The 20,458-nt window shown below is 37.6% G+C and overlaps 5 protein-coding genes and 1 non-coding gene across 6 annotated transcripts; 2 read left to right on the top strand and 4 right to left on the bottom strand.

Annotated features, from left to right (window-relative positions):
• Positions 1-505: 505 nt before the first annotated feature.
• On the bottom strand, positions 506-2,538 carry LOC101303261. Its single transcript, XM_004306175.1, has 6 exons — positions 2,305-2,538; positions 2,054-2,127; positions 1,504-1,906; positions 1,209-1,397; positions 1,048-1,113; positions 506-613 (listed from the first exon to the last, which is right to left on the bottom strand). The coding sequence occupies exons 1-6, from the start codon at positions 2,536-2,538 to the stop codon at positions 506-508; spliced, it is 1,074 nt and encodes a 357-aa protein (XP_004306223.1).
• Positions 2,539-3,119: 581 nt separating this feature from the next.
• On the bottom strand, positions 3,120-4,993 carry LOC101296692 (rhodanese-like domain-containing protein 9, chloroplastic-like). Its single transcript, XM_004304335.1, has 6 exons — positions 4,881-4,993; positions 4,242-4,495; positions 3,994-4,144; positions 3,698-3,783; positions 3,496-3,600; positions 3,120-3,410 (listed from the first exon to the last, which is right to left on the bottom strand). Exons 1-6 carry the CDS (start codon positions 4,928-4,930, stop codon positions 3,340-3,342), a joined length of 717 nt encoding a protein of 238 aa, XP_004304383.1. The 5' UTR covers positions 4,931-4,993; the 3' UTR covers positions 3,120-3,339.
• Positions 4,994-5,517: 524 nt separating this feature from the next.
• LOC101296500 lies at positions 5,518-7,288 on the top strand. Its single transcript, XR_185068.1, has 2 exons — positions 5,518-6,607; positions 7,237-7,288. It is a non-coding gene; the product is annotated as an uncharacterized LOC101296500 (transcript).
• A 676-nt stretch (positions 7,289-7,964) lies between these two features.
• Positions 7,965-11,279, bottom strand: LOC101296215 (outer envelope pore protein 16-3, chloroplastic/mitochondrial-like). The gene is made up of 3 exons (XM_004304334.1): positions 11,253-11,279; positions 10,414-10,784; positions 7,965-8,484 (listed from the first exon to the last, which is right to left on the bottom strand). Exons 2-3 carry the CDS (start codon positions 10,751-10,753, stop codon positions 8,336-8,338), a joined length of 489 nt encoding a protein of 162 aa, XP_004304382.1. The 5' UTR covers positions 10,754-10,784; positions 11,253-11,279; the 3' UTR covers positions 7,965-8,335.
• Positions 11,280-11,437: 158 nt separating this feature from the next.
• On the top strand, positions 11,438-14,758 carry LOC101295930 (CDK5RAP3-like protein-like). The gene is made up of 10 exons (XM_004304333.1): positions 11,438-11,506; positions 11,613-11,747; positions 11,832-11,926; positions 12,016-12,110; positions 12,190-12,325; positions 12,421-12,570; positions 12,674-13,189; positions 13,318-13,526; positions 13,882-14,014; positions 14,338-14,758. The coding sequence occupies exons 1-10, from the start codon at positions 11,446-11,448 to the stop codon at positions 14,467-14,469; spliced, it is 1,662 nt and encodes a 553-aa protein (XP_004304381.1). The 5' UTR covers positions 11,438-11,445; the 3' UTR covers positions 14,470-14,758.
• Positions 14,759-15,400: 642 nt separating this feature from the next.
• On the bottom strand, positions 15,401-20,389 carry LOC101302971 (protein STRUBBELIG-RECEPTOR FAMILY 2-like). The gene is made up of 16 exons (XM_004306174.1): positions 20,293-20,389; positions 19,262-19,394; positions 19,095-19,166; positions 18,929-18,994; positions 18,778-18,849; positions 18,602-18,673; positions 18,282-18,353; positions 18,130-18,195; positions 17,979-18,044; positions 17,631-17,897; positions 16,889-17,162; positions 16,520-16,785; positions 16,282-16,429; positions 15,955-16,094; positions 15,710-15,866; positions 15,401-15,586 (listed from the first exon to the last, which is right to left on the bottom strand). The coding sequence occupies exons 1-16, from the start codon at positions 20,387-20,389 to the stop codon at positions 15,401-15,403; spliced, it is 2,154 nt and encodes a 717-aa protein (XP_004306222.1).
• Positions 20,390-20,458: the final 69 nt, after the last annotated feature.

Below are 20,458 nucleotides of genomic sequence, written 5' to 3'. Positions count from 1 at the left end.
ATAATTTCTTAAGACTTTATTAAAGATTTGTTCATTTAGGCACAAAAAAAAATTTCCTTACATTTAATGGGCTCATAAAAAAGATTGTCATTGGAATTGGCAATGAGGGGTTAAAATTAGTATTAAGAACATCTTTACCAGATTCTTCATTTTCTCAATTTCCTCGATTTTAGAGAATATCAAGTCTTTTTTAGATCTAACAGTTTCCTCATCTCATTCTCTAAAATGGGAATGAATAAGAAAAAGAAACTTTCAGTCTTCAAAATTACAGCAAAACCTTCATTCCTCAAAATTAAATTTTTCACATGCTTTAACGAGTTTAAGATAACAAGAGAATATTTTATTAAGTATTTTATTTGTGTATTAAATGCTGAAATCTCTAAAATAGAAAAATTGTTTGATTTTGAACGCAATGTATTAGAGATTTTAACTTTCACTTCCCATATTAGAGAAATTTTGAAAATCTGTTGGAGACGCTTTAAATAGACATTTTTCCTAAAATTAATCACAAATTCACAATGGCAAAGGAGCGATTAAGTACTAGATAGTGTCTCTTTACCATGGCAGTCACTTGGTCTAGAAGAACTTTCACACTGCTAATACTGCGCAAGAACTGCTCACAAACGCTATCTAAGTTGAAACTACAAAGGAACCCTACGTTGAAACTACAACAGAAGCATCGAGTGTTTGACATGAAAAAAACAAAAAAAAAACAGAGCCTGCACAATAGAAGTTTTCACAAAAGAAGCATCAAACATTCATTTCGACATGGGATTTGGTCATTAAACACGATGATGAGGCAATCTTGACTAAATCATATCCTACACTTGAATGATCGGGTGTAGTATTGGAAGTACGGTTGCGTCTCCGTTTTTCTAGGATGTCCACTGTAGCATTGGAAGTACGGTTGCTTCTCCTTATTTCCGGTACTAAACTTGACTGATCGGGTGTAGTAATAACCAACATCATCTTCAAATTACAAGCATGCTCAAGCAGATACTTAGCTAATTCATATCCATTGGACCCAGAGGTAAGCTCCATGGTTACCTGCTCTAAATTACGAACAAAATCAAAGCGCTGGAGTTCCCAGTATCCCTTATCAAATCCAGATAACTGAAAAAGTAACAAACAAGCAAATCAATCAAGAGAACTTTTATACCAAAAATACAAGGCGTGCCAAGATTGGAATTCCACAATCTTATACTTACATTAGTACCACCACCAAGAAAAGGATACTCAGGATATGATGATACAGACAAAGTAGTCAAATTAGGCACAGCCCTAAAAAGAGAGGTCATGGCTGCCACAAGTTTATCATCAATATTGCACCAAATCCACATACGCAAGTTGCAAACATTGCCCAATGGGGCAGGAGTGAAACCTTCCCTGAACACTATCTACAACAGTAAAATTAAATCAAAGTCAAGACAACTTCCAAAACAGACAAATCTCATCAATCACAATGGTAAAGGAGCAAGTATATATTAGATAGTGTCGCTTTACCTTAGCAGTCACTTGATCTAGACGAAGATATTTCACACTGCTTATACTGTGCAAAAGCTGCTCACAAACGCGATCCAAGTCATTTACATGATAAGAAGAAAGAGAAATCTCAACTTGTTCCAAACGATGCATTTCCCCAAGATGCTGATGATTCAATATATTCCCATACCATGTCAGATACTTCAGATTTGGAGCCGAAATATACAACACACTAGTATTGTTGTTCCGGGTTGGATCATAGTCCCAATCTATATCTATATCTTTAATTCTATCACCAGATATTGCAAGGCGATCAATGTCAAAATAACAGGGAAACCGGACCGAGAATGACTCCAAAGAGGAACTTTCAATGGTTATGTCTTCCAACCCATAAACCTGTTCCAGCCTCAAATCCTTAATAAACCTACAACAGTAGGAGACCCATTTGCAGAACCTTTTACCATCTTTTATAGTTACATGTCCCAAATTCAAGTACACCAGATTAGAGGTAGGAGAAGTAGAAAAGGAGGGAGCCTCAAAAGTTGCAGACTTCATGTGTAGGGTTAAGTACCTCAAAGACTCACAAAGAAACATAGAAGAAGGGAAATCTGTATTATTACCATGTAGATTGCCTACAGTTGGCATCTGAGTTCGAAAGTAAACAGTAAGCTTTTCAACATCACAACGTAACGCGTTTTGAATCCAACCCAGGATTCGTCGTTTCTCAAGAACACAGTGACATTCCATTTCGGTTTCAGCAAAATGGTATTCAGGATTCCAATAAATGAAAAAGGATTTTACCTTGTTGTTTCGTCGTTGTACCAGGAAGCGATCCAAGGAGTTCCACAACTTTAACCTCTTCTGAAATGTGAGGGTGGACTCAGAGGGAAACGAATGGAAGTTCACTGTGGGGTTTGACAGACGAAGGCGACTACATCTTTTGGACAAGCTGCTCACCCGAGTAACATCAGCTATTGGAAGGAAGGACAAAATGTGATGGGCGATTTCCAGTGGGAGTTCACTGAATCTGTCTATAGCAACCTGAATTTCAGCCATTGCAAACTTTGGTTCCAGGTTTGGTCACTGAAGAAATGATCGAGATAGAGGAGGGCAAAAGATATGTAATGATAGAGATATGTTGGAACATGTGCTAGTCCATTATAATATAGCATCGATAGTAGGAACAATGTCTTGAAAATATAAGCGGACCACCAGTTGAAATTGCTTCTGATTTTGTTCTTTGAAATAGGCCGACCTATATTCTAGGGTTAATGATGGTCGAATGCATGGGTTATTTCTCCCTATAATTACCGTGATATTGTAAAGCTGTGCAATGTAACTTTCCATTGAACCTGTGTTTTGACAATTTCACTGTAATCATAGAATTAATAGTTAACTTTTTAAGCCTCTCTCATATCCTATATTTATGTGTTTGTTACATGTGGTTTAGGGTTGGAAAGATGTTATAACCAATGCTCTCTCAGTTATTTATCTGTTACATTTCTACCTTATTGAGGTATGGTAACAATGCTGATCATGTTTCTTGTAGTTTCAGTGGAAGAAGCATATATAATTGCAGCCATCTTGCAATCTAGTCTTGTTCCGTCTTCTCTGTCCATCATGTTTGTGGTTTTATGGAAGAAGATTTAAATTGCAAACATAGAACACATTCACAGATGCATCTATACTTGAAATGTACAAGCTACATACACGCAAATACAAGCTAGCTTTCCTTTCTCTTTTGCCTTTGATGTCGCGTAGCAGATGCCTCAAAAACTTCAATTTTCCCAAATCACTGGGGAGTTTGGATTGAGCTGCAAAACTGTAGTGTAAGATTTAGCATTTTATGAAAGCTAGCTAGCCTGTAGGCGCCAATTGAAGTAGCTTCTCTGCTTGATCAGGGAAGAAGGTGATGAACAAATACGCACCTGGAAGTTTGTCAAGCAAGAATAAGTTCACAGATATAAGGACTACTAAAGTTCGAGATTTCTAAAAGTGGACAAGAGGACTTACAGACTAGCACGGTTCCAAGTACAGCTGAGATCTTTCCTTGTACTGTTACCAAACCAGCTTTGCCAGCATCTTGCAACTGAGTGGATCCAACAGAATCAAATACTCCTGAATTAGGAAAAATTAGCAATGGCATTTACTGATTGTGCATATATATATATATATATATAAGATTATCAATAGAAAACGGAAAATCTATTCTAACCTGGTTTTACTTTTTGCAGCCCTGATGTTATACATGCTATCTCTTGGAAACCAGCCTGCTCCAACTTACTAGCAGCAACAGCTGATCTTTACATTAGAAAAGATTGTAATCATGTCAAAAGCAAATCATTCAGATTGAGCAAAGGTCGAGAACCTGTGCCTCTCGTTGAGAAAATTTAGTATCAACCGATTATATACTATGCTACCTTCCTCTCACATTCTCACAACATGTTAATGCAGTGTTTAGGATTGTCTGATCAAAAAAATTAGCAGCAGTGCAGCATAGCAAAAACTAACCTCAATCCTTCCTGGCACACCAGTAACAGTTTACTCTGAGGTGAAAACTGGCCCTTCACAGATTGTACAAATTCTGGGTTGGGTTTAGTGAAAGGTATCCCGAAGAACAGACCCGAGAAATTGTTGTGCACAGTCCTCTTTACAATTGTGCCTGCGGATCATTAATCATTAGCAAAAATAGAAGTCCTACTGTTGTGGATAATCAAAATCAGTATGGAGTCCATTTGACACAAAGAATTGAACTTCACCGATGTCGTTGTCTTCGTTTTTGATGAAAAGAGGCACATGATAACATGATTTGATATGAGCTCGATCATATTGAGATTTGTCCCGAACATCAATAACCGTATATCCCTCTGCAATTAATTCTTTAGCTTCGTCTGCATTCACAAAATTCACTTGTGCTCTAATTGCCAAAGTCCTGGCATTGTTTGATTTCCCTAAGATGGTTCCTCCTCGATGAGAACGAGTCTCAAGTTTCAACCAAGAAGTGCGGAAATTGCTGTAAACAAATTCCTACCCCAGCTTACTTCCATTTCATGTAACAGTAGAATATATCGAGAACAAATATAGTATGTGCAAACAATGTCACTACGAGTATCATGTATATGACTAAAAGCAAATACCAAAACCAGAGTATATTTCAAATGGGCCACTAAGATATATAACAAAGCTGCAAAGGTGAAGTAGTGGCATTGTTGAGTCTAATAGTTGGAGTTGTAATTCATTTTCTACATTGTTAGCAATGAAACAAGAACCCAGTACAGGTATATAATGAGACAGATGAAGATTCATGAAGTACGTCTTGCTGGAAATGTTGAGGAGTTGAAGAATTATGCCAATAAGTAAAAAAACCAGGCAGGAACTAAATTGGATGAGTTAGTTACCTGGTGGAAGAGATAGTTGAACAGCAAGTGCCAAACGCAATCCCTGCCATCGCTGTACAAGTTTCTATAAACTACAACTTCGTCTCTCTGTCTCTCTCCTTTGTTCATAGCCCAGTCTCGAACAAACCTCAACCTAAGAAATTTGGGAAGGGCAATGGGTTTCCGCCACGTGGAATTTTGTCAATGGGATTGCAGCAAGGGATAGGATTGGCTTCCTGTTGATATCACGTGAATAGCACATGTACAATTTTGACATCCAATCTGACACGTTTCTTTCTTGACAGAGAGACACTATTCTGTGCGACTGAAACAGAAACGGAAGTAAAGTTTCTGGCTGGGTAATTTTCAAACATCAGCTCTAACCCTTCAGCCTGTAATTGAAGTAAGTATCATTGTGACTTTAAACCTTAATTCATTCCAGTCTGATATGATATATTCTCATTCAATTGTGTTCTTCTTTCAGTAGTGATGTTGTTTCGATCAGTTTTTTATGTTTATGATTGTGATGCATCATTGCATATACAATCGATTTTATGTTTGTACTCACGCATTCAGAATTGGCTGGTTGTCCCAAAGTTACTTGATCCATATTTAATTTAATCAAGAACTGTTATTTGATTCTTTGTTTGTGATAGCAATAGGATTTGGAGATGCTGAGGACGAAACGAATGAGCCAGTGCAGCAGCAATGCAAGGTTGATGGAGCTACCGCATGTTATCCTCATCGACATCCTTTTGAGACTGCCTGTAAAATCACTTTTCTGCGAGACAAAAGCAGATATGCCATTGTCTCATAGATTGCATCCTCCCGATATGCTCATGATGTTGGTTTTGTTTCCTGCAACTTGTTTTTCTTTAAGGGCATACAGTATATCGAGGTCCATGCTTCCTTTTCAACCCTCTCAGGGGAGAAGCTCTCATGCTCCCAATGAGTACCGTCCAAGTTCCACTTTAAAGAAGGTAATCATAGATTGGTATGGCATGAGCTTTGATGATATAAACCACACCTACAATATTGTTCGTGTTTCTGGAAATGCACAATGCTGTTTGGTGACCCAAGTTTATGTGTTAGGCACCAGCTCATGGAAACAGATAAGCTCAGTTCTGCCATGTAATTTAATCGAACAGCAAATATCTGCATATGGAGACCTGCATTGGTTTATTGATCTCTCATGTGTTGGAGGGCAAATCTGCATAGTTTCTTTTGACTTCAAGAAGGGCTAGAAGGAGTGTTCTATTTGACTCCTCATCCGTCATTAAGCAAGCCGGAACATTTTTTTCTTCCACCTTCACTTCATTAATTTGAGAGGATCCATGGCATTGGTTGACCATTCATCACGTACACATGTTGACATATGGGTATTGAAGAGTTATGAGAACAAAGAGTGGGTGTGAGATTACTGTGTATTTATCCAACAGCTTGAAGACCTTCCTCGGCATCTTGGCCAGAGTAATACTTGCATTGGAGAGTGGGAGCATGGCATATTTTTCATAGAATCGTATGTTGCTGCTGTTAACGCATTCTTTGTGGATATAAGACGTGATTCTGTGAAACGCATATCACTTGGAAGTCCATACAAGGATCTTCAGCTATCCGCGGAGTTTGATTTCCTTAAAAGAGTTTGGCAATTTGATTACAGCAAGTAACTGGAGGCCTGATTTCTCTCTAAAGTCGTGGCAGCTTGATTGAACCAAAATCAAGTGGAGGAATATCTTTCATATGAGAAGGTATCACAACTAATAAATTATCTGCTAGTTGCTGGCATTTTATTCTGGTCACGTCCCTAGAAAAGTTTCTGATGTAATACTTTATGAGTGACTTGAGCATGCTATTTGGTTTTTCATTGTTAGTGTTTTGACTTGCTATATATGTATATGTTCCATTGAATTTCTTATGATCAGATTACAGAAAGATTTTGGAGGTTGATAAATATATGAACTCGGTTGATTTCTGACAAGAGTATATATCCTTTACAATTGTAGATCATTGCCTAAATTGTAAATGGCCTAGTATATAAGAAAAACACATCAATCACGTACATCAAGGAAAATAAGATGAAAATGCTATAGGCAACTAACAACTTATAGCCCAGTTACTTTTACTTGAATTCCTGCCCAAGTCTTGTACCTCCAGCATTCAGACGGGCCAGTATTGACAGAATTCCTTGATGAAATGAACCCTATATCAGGCAAAAATTGTATATAAAATCAAGATAGCTAGGTATCTTCTCTTACTCAATCTGTAAAAGACCTGTGCTTGGCCTGCATATTTTGCTAGAATTGTGAATTCTCTTAATATTTTTTCACTTCTTTTCTTTGTGGAATCTTAATAGTTTTCTCTAATCTGTTTCTAACAGTGGGTACACAATGCTGCATTTTAACGAAGATTGCATTGATGGGAGACCAGTGTTTTCACCGTATCTCCATTGAAAGAAGATCCCTTGTAGAAACATTTAGTGGAACATTTCCCGTTAACCAGCTATTTCCGAAAATTGAGAAACTGAAAGGTGGATGCTGTAGCTGGACCTTTACTGCGACCTTGTAACATTGTTTGAGGAATCACTTGCCCTTGCACGCAAAAGCATCATCAGTGCAATAAGAGATCATAATCTTATCGGTTAGATGAGTATTTCAAGTTTTAGTTAATATTTTTAAATTTCGATATGCACGTCATCAAACCATTTATTCAAAAATCCTTATTTGGTTCTCATTACGTTTAATATTTAAGCAAATCACTAGTTAACGCGTAGCAAACATAAAGTGATTGACATTCTACATGAAGTGGTTGACATTATTCTCGTATACTCTTGGCCGAAATATCAAAGTTGTAGGGCTTTGTGAACTTACATGTCATCGGTAGGTAGCCCCTGCAACGGAATATCATAAATTCAGAGATCCATACCAAATTGAAAACTTCGCTTATCCTCCAAGCAAGTCTTTAACAATGAGGAATAGTTGTGTTTTAAGCATGGACAAGTGGTGTTTATGGTGCTTATGAGAAGATTGGTTTTAAGGGGAATAGAATGAAGGTGAATATTTCGGTCACTTCATATTGAACCTTTTCCAACTTAAAGAGGCAGAAATCTGAATCAGAAGGACATTTCTCTTGTATTCAGAGTTGGGTTCACAAAACACAGTTTCAACTTTCAACCACCATCTATTTTGCATCTATGCAGAAATAGTACCCAGCGAGCCCCAATTCTCAAGAATGAAAATAAGAACCAGTGTAATTATTGCAATACCCTTTCCACCAACATGCTATGAAAACATTTCAACAATATGACAAATTAACAATTTTATTCAAAACATCCATTCAAGGTCAAAAACTTAAATGTAAACAGCAGAGGAAGCGAGCTAAGAGTATGATTACATCTCCAGAAATACCGCCAATTCAAGAAAAGTGCTGTTTTCATTAGCTCGCCAATACCTTCCTTCGACAGCAAAACATTGGTGAGTTTATGAATCAGCAGTGGATCTTTTTTTGGTGGTATAAGGATAGTACTCCTTTCCGTTATCAATTCTTGTGGTCTGGCCCCCAGCATCAATGAGTGCAGAAGTGACTGCCAAGGCTGCTCCAGCAGAAATTGCAGTTGGAATGCTCCTTCCTATAAAATGGACAGCACAGTCATTAGTATAATTCAATACGTTTCAGAAATACGAGTACAATTTCCCTACACGTTTAGAAAACTGAAGTCTGGAGTCATGAATCACCATGTAATAGACTGATATCTGAATACTGTACAATCAAATTAAATAGCAACCAATTATGAAAAACATTCTCAGTGTCTGGAACAATACTTGGGTATGAAGTACAAATTCTTCACATGCATGGGAGATCTATAGGGTATTTTTGCACGGGCTGGAAGTAAGCAGGAATACTCTATAGTATGATTCTCAGACACTAGGAAGTTTACAGTTGTAAAAACTAATCCCTCTTGATTGTTTACTGAAAAGAAATTGATCGATCTCAATGAATGCTCTTCAAATTCATCAGCAGATAAGAACACGATCAGCAGCCCCCTATTTTAGTATATAAACACTAGTGTTGGACACCTTTAGCTGAAAGTACATTTTCTTTGAGATGATACCTGAAAGTACATTATTTTTCTTTCAAGATGATAGCTGAATGTACATTAAATGGCTCATATCAGCTCTTGAATATTTGGTAAGGAGTGTGGAAACTAGTCAAAAGGGTGAAATGAGCCATCAGGGTGCTTCCATCTACTACAATTTGCAAAATAAGGAGCCGTTGAACCCCAAGTGGTAACGCTAGATTTTAAAATATAATTGGACAGCATCTACATGTCATTGCAGCCAGAAAGAATGTTTTAAGAGATGGACTTGATGACAAAACAGTATTCAAATAGAAAAAAAAAGGTCAAAATGAAATAAAACACTATGCATCTAGTGAAGCTTACAACTTGATAAAAAAAAAAAAAAAAAAAAAAAAACAAAGCTTATTTCCCTAAGGGATCCCGAATCTTTGGCGATCTAATTACTGAGATGGACACCCTATAGATTCCATTAAATCCTGCATCTCTACTAAAGATTCTCTAAGTTCAATTAAATCCTGCATACATGTAATAAAGTAGTCCTAGCTGCCTTGTGGCAATTGGACAATGCATAATTTACATAAACTACAACTAAAGGTTTCAGGAGATGGATTACTTCCAGAAGTCTTTTCCTCCCACAAAAATAGATAGTTCTTATGCTTTGCAAACATTTGTAGGACATGAACAAACAGATAATCTAGATCATTCATGTTGCTGATGAATGAAATTGTTCCCTCAACACATGTAGTTACGGACAGGTACCAAACAGGCATGATACATCTAGCATCATCATCCTCAAATATTCAAGAATTACCGAGGGTTTGTGCGTACAAAACATACTGTACTGACTTGTCATGTTCTATTGTCATCTAGTTGAAAGCTGACATGCTGACATACTGACATCGTAACGGCCAGCTGCAAATAAATGTTGCCAGCGACATGCCATTTTTAATTTAGGAAATCAATATCTCAATAGATATTTAGTAGCAAGATCAAATTAGTTTTAAATATGTAATAAGCATAAGTGTCAAAATTGTCAGATCAGCGTAAGTGTCAGAATAAGTGTCTATTTTTGAGTGTATGACACAAGTAAGAACTTTCATCTCTCGATACCATAGTGCCAAAGTAACACCTTAATTCTATCTTGTCAGGTTTACACTAAATCAAACTAAACCATTTGTAAAGATTCTACATGAAACCTGTCAAGAAAATGCAGAGCATTAACCCCTCAAGAAAAGGTTCGACTTACTCTGACAATAAACATTGAGCACAAATCTTTTGTTTAGCGAACAAATATTATTTTTGGGAGCACTTCCCTAGTTCCCTAATTGGCTAACAGAATTACATGAATGTTTGATAAGATGATGTATGCAGAAGCATTTAATCATGAACATGTGCAACAATTGCTGAGAGAGCCACTCATAGCAGCAGAATTTAAATGTTTGAATGAAAAAAAAATTAGGGATAAAAAAGGATCTTCACCTTTGTAACCTAGAATTGTTGACCCAGCAACAAAACCACCTACAGCTCCATTAACAAAGTCTCTCTTCGACCTATAATGCTCCACAAGCTGCTCCACACCAATGTAAACTCCCCCAATTGCAGCAAACGTCAGCCCATAGTTTCCCATCATCTTCAGGGTCCTTAACAGCCCTGGAAGAGCGACACTTCTCTCAACACGAGGCACATCATACCAGGTCGCCACTACGGTCCCAAAAATAGTTCCAGTAACCAGTCCAGTTGTCGCACCCTTAATTGTCTTCATCATAGGAGTATCCTCATCCTCCAAATACCTACGCTCTGCGGGGTCCAAGGCATCCATAACCGCCTCACTATATATCTACTCACCGAAACTGCCAGCCAAATATACACAAAAATCAGAATATTGAGAGTGTTTTCCTTTCGACTCTATTCATTGCATTTACATGTATATCTCTAAGCACCCAAATTTCATTTCGTAACGAAAACTCTTCCGAAGCAGCAAACTAATGCATTCGGGAGACAAATCTAAATATCCCATTATGAAAGTAAAAGGACCAGAACAAGCCATTTTTCTAGCAGTCAATTCCAGTACAAGAACAACAATCAAAGCAAGCTTGTTTTAACCAACATACCACTAAATCCAATCAACCCCAAAATTCCTAATACCCCTAATTTTCTCAACTCATGAAACCCAGACATTGTCAGCACACAAATATGCAGATCCAATTTTAACAAATTACAAAAAGAATTCATGAATCGAAACCCTAAACAAGCAACTGATAATGATCGATGATTAATACATGAAATCCATGAAAGCCCAAACACAAGCCCAGAATTACCTTCGCGTCGGAGAAGAGAGAGAGAGCTACTACACTTCCAAAGACTCAAACTTGTACAAAATGAAAATGGAAATTCCCACACTGACCGTTTTGCCCCTCTCTCCAAATTGGGCCTCCAACCCGACCCGACCCGGCCTTGATTTCAGTCTTTCAAGTCTCTCCCACTTGACAAATCCCAGAGAGAGCTGTGAAAATGCCGACCGCGGACGACATTGGGAACCTCCCAATCGACATCACCTTTTCTCGTCTCGGAGGTACGTAAACCACCCCAATTCAATTTTCCACTGAATTTTTGTTTTTTATTTTGGGAATTAGGAGCGGAATATAATGATGGTTTTGATTTGGGTATTGAATTTGAAGAGTGGCTTGTTGATCGGAAAAGAATACCGGGAGATTGGAGGAAACGATTAGCGGCAGTGAGAGCTCGGATTTCCAAGGAGTTTGCTTCCCTTCCTAAAGATATCAACCCCTATTTTCACACCTTAGACCCTGATGGTTTGTTTTTATTTTAACATAGTTCATGTGTGAATTTCTTATTGTGTTTTGGGTTCAATGGGTTGAATAGAATGGTATTTACAGGGATTGGGTACTTGGAGGCCAAGCAGATATATGATATTCTGGTGAAGTCTGCTCCAGAAAGCCGAAATATATTCGGCCGGCTCTCCGGTGCTGCTGTAAGACATTGGACTCTTTGTGTTTTTGTACTAGGCACTTTTTTGTGGATATGGTAATGCGAATGTTGTTAACTTTTTGTTGGGGGCAGGGTGCTTGGGAGTCGATAGTTCGTGCTTTCGAGAAGGATTATATTTATCTCGGCGAAGCTGCGCAGATAATGGTTCAAAATGTGAACTATGAGATGTAAGTGATTGGTTTCAGATGAGATTAGTCAAGGGGTCTGTCTTTGGCTTGTGGGAATAATTTTTGTTTTGTTGTGAAGTCCGTATCAGAAAAAGCAGGTGCAAAAGATTCAGCAACAACTAACTGAACTAGAGCATAAGGAAGCTGATATTAAGAGAACTGCAGCTCTATCAGCAGCCAAGTATGTTGAAGCTTGCCAAGAGCTCGGATTAAAGGTTTGATTTCGGAATTCTCTACTCCTGGCTTCTAAGTGGTTTGATAGATTTCTGTTTCAATATTGATATGTATTGATAATTTGTTCATTGTGCAGGGAAACAATGTAAGGTCGGAACTTTTAGAGACTGCAAAATCACTTCCTTCCACATTTAACACGATATTGGAAGTGATAAATGGTGATTCCGTGTCGAGGGCTCTGGAGTATTATTCTAACTTTGTTAGATATGCTCACACTGAAAAGGATGTAAGCAAGCATCAGAAATAATGAAGAATAGTTTAATTTTCTTTAAAAAGCTGATGGAAAGTTGAGACAAATTTTAATAATATTACTTTTCATGTGATTGCAGAAATCTTTGGCCGTGTTAACAAACTTGAAAGATTTACGTGAGCATCCCCCATCATTGGATGTTTCTGTGGACTTGGAAGTTGTTGATTCTGGGAATGTTCAAGACTCAAACAATGTGACAGCGGATGCAGATGCTAATGCAGACAGTATTGACTGGGATTTTTCTGTGGACAGTTCTCAGATTGATTGGGATATTGGTACCGTGGAAGAAGCAGAAGATGCTGGTAATGGTTTGGGTCCTTACGAAATGGTTAATGCCAGTGAGATCTTGCAGAGTTCTCCAAATGAAGCTGCACAATCTGATCTTGTTCCAGAGGTTTCTGTGTCAGATATATCTTGGGATATTAGTGTTGAAACTCCTCAAGTCGATACAATTGATGATGTAAATTTGTCGAATGTTGTGGAAAATCAAACATCTGTTCTTGATACTTCAACTCAAACAACTGAAATCAAGGAAGGTAGGAGCCAACTTTTGGAAACAGAGTATAGGAACAAGATTCTGGATGATCTGAATGAGGTATATGACAGTTTGTTGTATGGTTGTATCCCTTTGGTTTATTGCTTTTTTTTTTTGTTTACTTTGCGCTCGTGAAATTGTCTTTTCTTGATATTCCTTGTGATGATTGTTGATCATTCTGCTATCAGATCAAAGCATTTCTAAATCAGCGGTTAGTTGAGTTGAAGAATGAAGAAACTTTGTCATTGCAACATCAAGTCCAGTCAGTTGCTCCCTTTGTGCTTCAGCAATATGCTCATGATGCCATTGAGACAATGCTGTCGGATGTTTCCTTGGCCATTTCTTTTCTGACGAATAGGAAAACACGGGACCTGATCATGATTCTCAACTCCAAAAGGTAATACCATATACTTGGACCAGACTTGCGTGCGTGCAATTTTTTTTTTCCTTCAGATGCTTACTTTTTGTGAGAAGAATATTTTAGCTTTATTTTGTACTAATCAAGTACTTGGTTATTTTAAAAATATTTTGGAATTGGCCAATCTTACTTATACTCTTAAATTTTAGTTTACTGCTGTTCAGTTAATATAAAATGTAATATTCGTTGCTGTTCTAGCTGTACAGCATGCTCATGTATATATAAGTGTACTTGGGTTATATCCTTTAACTAAATGATATACAAAACTATTGATTCTTGTATCTGTTTCTTGTAATGACGGAGAATACTTGAACTTACTTCAACCTTAATTCAGATTTCTAGACAGACTAGTGAGTTCATTGGAAGAAAAGAAGCATCATGAAGTGAAGTTGAAAGATGGTTTGAAGGGATTAGCTACCAAACGCATGGAGCTGCACAATTCATTGTCTTCTTCCTGGCCAAAGCAGGTGAGTTCTTTCTCAACATGTTGTCAAGTGGTTAGATAAAAAGTTACTCTAGTATATAATGGGGTAAGTGGGGTGGAGCCTGATCAATTTCTGTCTTTCCCCCACAGGCCCTCCCTCCAACTTACTTCTGCTATAGAGTTTTACATACTAGTTATTTTGTATTAAAAAACTTTAAAAATCGTTTTTTCGCGCTCTTGCTTCTCTTTATATTGGTGTTCTTTGTGTTTCAAATACAAATATTTGAGAAAAGCAAAAGTCTAGCTTTCTCTTGTTATTGGCAATTCAATTTTTGGAACAAATACTGACTCCTGTTCCAATTACAGGAAGCGGCTCTTGCAAAAACGTGTGAGCTCAAGAAGCTTTGTGAGAGCACCCTTTCCTCCATGTTTGATGGAAGACCTGTTCATATAATTGGAGAGATTAATGCCCTTCTGAATAGTGGTGTTGCTGCATAGGAAAATGGTTTTATCTGGGCCGGCTGAAGAAGTTTTTTGAGAGCATCCTCTCTTCCCTTTTATGTGGATGAGACCTGTTAACCCTTTAGGAAGGCCTTGATGCACAATGCGACACATGCTTCTGATGAGAGTACAATGTTCTCTAATTCGACAATTACAATTGTAAAATGACAACGTTAACATTTTCAAAAATCATAGGGCCTGTACCGTTTGTTGGAAACAATATGAGAAATCTTGGTCACTGCAATATGGAATGAGCAGTTTAGCTTAATTTATAATTTTTTCTCAATTGGATGACTTTTGCATGACCAAGTAGTTGTTTCAAGACCTCTTTCATTAGAGTTGTCAAACTGACTTATGAAGAGTTTTCAGTTTAGGTATAGATGCTCATAGATAAGGAAGAAGTACAATGACCTCAAAGCCAAGCATGTCAGTCATGAAAATGGTTTTGAATCCAAGTGTTATTCACACAGTTAATTCTCCTTTTTTTTTTTTTTTTTTCTTCTCTCAATTTGCACTCTGAAATTGCGTTTGAACAAGATACAAATTTCTCAGTGAAGTGCGGAGTAGTCTTCTATGGGAGTTACAGTAACATTTGCTATACCGATGCTAAAGAACACCATCAAGCTTGACTATGAACAAATATTTCTCATTTCTGTTTCAAAATCTTCCAATCCTTTAAGAAAGACTGGAATTAAAATCTGTCTCGTAACTACTTTGTAAAATGTACAGAATGACAGGATCTGTGTAGTAAATTGGTATTCGAATTGAATACCACCTCTTAAGGCTAAGACATCAAGGAAATGAAGGGTATAATGTCACACAGACCAAGCCTCTGACAATCTAGCTGAATTCAGAGTGCATCTATTACCAAACATCCAATCCAGTAGATGAAGCTGTGTGCCTGTACTGATCACTAGTAGTGGCTATTTCAAACGGAAAAATAGCTCAATGTAGGTGAGCCCATGAAGCGGGTGTTGGTTGAACGGAAAGATCTCTCAAAGGGGTCAACTTGGGTACCATCTGCTCCATTTCCTTTCCCCATGTTGAGCTTCTGCATCAGTTGTGTTAGAGATCCCACAACTTCAGACATTGGTGGTCGGAATTCCTTCACTGGCTGTTCAAGTTTCAGTGAGACAGAAAAAACAATTTAGTCTTGTTAAACAACTAAGAAATACTAATCAAATAATTCAAATTTTGCTATACAGATGTTAAGCTGTGTTATAGAATTGAATACTACCTGTATACAAAGGGAGATAATATCAGCAAAATTTGAGAGAGCCTTGGAGGAACATGTCTTTCTAATGCCTGGATCGATCATCTCTTCCAGACTCTCATAGTCATGAAGCCGCAATGAAGCCCATTTCACCAGTGATTGCTCTTCCCTTGGTTTTGAACTATGTCATAAACAAAGGAACAATTTTCGAATCAAGAAACATGACAATTGTATTTTTAGATAGGAGAAAGGACATGAATAATGCATACCTATCAGAAGGTTTCCTTCCTGTCAAGAGCTCCAAAAGCAGTACTCCGAAGGCATAGACGTCACTCTTTGTGTTATCAAATCCTGGTAGGCCATGCTCAGGTGCAATGTAGCCAGTGTCACCAATAGCATCTTCTGAAGCCTGTCACCAAAAGCAATTACAGTTTAGACTTATGCAGTTTGATAGCAAATGTTTTGTATCAAGGTGTCCATATAAACAAGCTTAGAGAAAAAGATGATGACTATTGTTTTGTGCCAGCAAAGGAAGAAGAAAATCTTCAATATTATTTTCAATTGAAAAATTAAAACTGGAGTTATTGGAAGTTTACCTTTAGTTTAAGACTATTGCTCGTAAGTGGCCTCAAAATAGCAAGCCCACAGTCACAGATATGAGGAGCAAGTTCTTCATCAAGTAAGATATTGGCACTCTTCAAGTTGCCGTGACCAACTGGAGGCGACAATGTGGAGTGCAAATAGCTGACAAGTGAAATGCCAATTGCAAAGAGACTCAATTAAATCTAATAAGTATGCAGAATTCATTGTCTGATAACAGTATAGAGAGCTTACTCCAAAGCTTGAGCAACACCAAGAGCAATCTGGAGACGAAGGCCCCACGACAGAGCCTTGTATGCGTCACTGTGAAGTGCTTCATCAAGGGATATATTTCTGACATATTCATACACAAGAAGGTGTTGTCCATGCTCCACACAATAGCCAAGAAGTGGTACGATGTTTGGGTGCTTCAAACGTGATAGAGTCCAAACAAGATCCAGGAACTTTTCTTCTTCATGGAAAGATAGTCCAGACATCTTCATGTTCTTGACAACAGAAATCTAAAACAAAGAAATTGCAGTCAACATTTCTCATAAAATTTCAAAGAATTGACTGTTACTCTAAGTGTCTACAATAATTCTAAAGGAAAATTCAGGTTTATACTTGGCCATCAGGAAACTCAGCTTTGTAAACAGAACCAAGTGATCCTTGGCCCAGAAACTTTTCTTCCATAAAGCTGTTCGTAGCTGACTGAAGCTCTGCCACAGTATATAGTTTGATTCTCACTGGGAATCTGCTTTTATCAGAGAAACTTTTTTTTCTACTTTTCTCTACTCTGCTATGATAAACTGGAGGTAATCGCCTTGGAAGTAGAATGGGTGACCTGAGAGTCAGTATAGGTGGGCTTTCTTCTCTTGCACTCATAGGACTATCTATAACCAGATTAAAGGGATAAAGTTAAAAGGCATTAAGTAATAATAATGCCACACAAGAAGTAACTAAAACAAATTCATTAAAAATCTATCATTTGTGTTATTAATCAGATATTATAACATGATTTGTAAAGTTTGTTTATATTCATGTATTTAAAAACAATGTCTTAAAAGCATGTACACAATCACCTTTCTATCACAGCTAAAATTATTTTAAATCCTGAGATGATACTAGATGTAATTAGATTTTTGGTTTCTGACTTACAATAGGGTCCGCAAACTGTGGCTCATTTACAATTTACGAGTCAGGGATATATACTTCACTATCAGCAGAATACTATGTAATTTGAATTATTTATACTTGACATATTATCAGTATGTAAGAAAATAAAAGTTCACCTTTAGCCGTTATGACTGTGAAAGAGTGGCTTGAACTATTACAGTGCCCCAAGGTTATAAGCTTCTGTGCACGTGATTGCTTGATACGATGTGCAATATAAAGTGCCACACATGACGCGACTAGAGTTCCTCCACCAATCATAAAAGCTATTCCTCCGGGGCCAAGCGTCCTCTTCTTGTGTCCACCTAATTTGGTCGAGGGGTTGCTCTTCTCCATGGCACTTGACTGAGTTGCTGGAGGAGGGTGGATGTTCGATTCAATGATACTTCCTTGCGTTTCTAGAGGGAAATTCCAGGGTGGATAGTTGTCCCCTGGCAGATGAAAACTATTCCCCCCAATCCTGAAAGGAAATCAACATTTGATGTCTATTTCTTTATTTAAACTGCAGGCAGAGGAGAAGTAACCACAGTAGACCACTTACCATAAATTTGGTATGGACTGAAAATGACTGGGGATGATACCACTGAAATAGTTATCTTTGATATTCCTGATTACAGAAAGTGCCAAGAAATCAAAACAACAGATCAATGCAAAAGAAAAACGCTGCGAAGAGAATGGAAGTAAAAACCTACAGATCAATTAGTGGAAGTTCAGCAAGGTAAGCAACTGATCCAGTGAATTTGTTATTCTGTAAGTACCTGCAGATACACCAAATGAACATACAAGTTTTATATGCCATGCACTAAAGTGTAGCAAGTTGACCAGAACAAAAATGAAAACTAACAGTCCAGTGAGATTTGTGAGGGATCCAAATGAACTTGGCAGATCTCCAGTAAAGTTATTATACGACAAGTCCCTGAAACAAAATCACAAGAAAGACATTTCATATTGCTGTTTCTGACCATCTTCCAAACTTGTAATTTAATTTCTCAACTAGATCTCACTTTCATCCAATGATAACAGAAATATTCGCAGCAAAATTCAAAGCAACATTTAAAGACTGCATCTTTTGTATAATGAGTAATGACGAGTTCACTCCACACCGACTAGCATATTTCATGTCACTCAAGTACAACATTAAACAACTATGTGAAATAGGCATACATTTCTCTTAAATTCTGTAGGCCAGTAAAAACATTGCCAATGGGTCCAGACAACAAATTGTGGCTTAGATTCCTGCATTAAAAAGAAAATAATGATACTGAGTACAATGAGATCATGACTGTAAACACATTAATGAAAACCAGAAATATTAGCTAGGTGAGGGAATAGAAACTCACAAGTGTCGGAGACTTTTCATGCCAGGTAAGGATGGGGGAATATTCTGGATTAAATGGTTGTATGCCATATTTCTGCAGACGCAATATACCAGAGTCATCAACCACTAAATACTTAAATTAAACAGTTGAATGAATGAAGCATATTGCTTACATATGAGTAGCATTGGGCGGTAAGACATAGGGAATTTCACCGCCAATGCTATTGGAACTAATATCCCTTGAAGAAGAAGAAAGATGAAAAGATTCAGCCACAGGTATGCTTTCAGTACGACAGTAAGTTGGAAAAAAATAAAAAATAAAACAGTAAAACCACTTACAGTTGCTTCAAACTGTAGAGATTATAGATCTCGGGAGTAATATACCCAGAGAGGTTTAGTCCATTGAGCTCGCTGCTTAAGATCAAAGGAGAAGTTATTTCTTCGTAATACAGCACTACTCCAAGGGCACAGAATGAAATTTAATGATTGAGGGTCAAGTGCATTACAGGTATATTACTGAAGAGCCAAAACACGATACTCCATCCCATGATTCATCGCAGGGATTCCCTCCATCCAACCTCCAACCCTTCAGCTGCGGTGGTTGGTTGAGGGTCTTGTAAAGATCTCGAAGAGCTACGACTGATAAGGGAGCAATATATAAAGTCAATAAATGTATGATCTAACTGATATGGTAGCCAGTAGTATATACTACATTACGACTGTTGAAAAACTTTGCACAATTTTTTTTTCAGTCACATGGAACTTTTATCAAACAGGTGGTGTGCATGTAAGGCCAAACACATTTAAGCTTCACCTTCCACTATTAAGCAGTTTAACCAATTCCTCACAATTGCCTCACATTTCTAAATATTCCTATCAAAATTTGGACAACCATTTGGAAACCCTGCCTATCAAAAGACTGCCTATCACGACAGATAATGGAAACCATTTCATTTACATGTCTCTGGAAAATGAAAAGGAGCATGTCTTTGTCCCTTTGATCTTTATATTATATGATCAAATGTGAATAAATGAAATTGAAGAGTGATTGACTGATGCTACTTTTCCTTTCTGATAGATTTAAGACGCTACTTTTCAAATAAACGCAGAAAGTCCAGAACACAGTCTTTCTATACTAGAAATACGACAAGTCGTCTCGCAAAAAAACTTTTGTCGTATACCTAACTGATTTAGCGGGGTCAGCGGCGATCCCTGAGTCAACTCAGGTCGACTCGGTCATTTTCCCGCCAAAATTTTCTTTCCAGAAAAACACAGAATTTCCGTGACCTTTTCCGTTTGGCTACTGTGAAAATTACCTAAAGCGAAACTCTGTTTCTCTTTTTCTCCGGCACCGGAAGTTTGAAGATTCCGATCTACCTTTTTTCTTTAAACCTTTCTATTTTCTAGTAATTTTAGTGATCAAACAGAGAATTACGAACACTATAAGGAATATCTTAACCGAAGTACATAAATTCAACAAATCCGACGAAGAAACTCCAAGAAAATCAAGAAGAAATAGAAAGATTCGAGAAGTTACCGTCAAGCAGATCAGTAAAAGCTACGGCCGGCGGTGCCGACACGAACACGGCGACGAGAATCGCTATGAAGTACAGGCTCCGGTACCGCTTCGCCATTTTCTTGAAATTCCGGCTAATCTCTGCTGAGAACGAAGAGAAAAACCGGTAAGCAAAACAGAGAACCAA

Source organism: Fragaria vesca, linkage group LG6, assembly GCF_000184155.1.
Source record: "Fragaria vesca subsp. vesca linkage group LG6, FraVesHawaii_1.0, whole genome shotgun sequence".
Taxonomy (NCBI): domain Eukaryota; kingdom Viridiplantae; phylum Streptophyta; class Magnoliopsida; order Rosales; family Rosaceae; genus Fragaria; species Fragaria vesca.
Note: the sequence above shows the minus strand (reverse complement) of the source record. Positions and strands in the feature narration are given on the sequence as shown.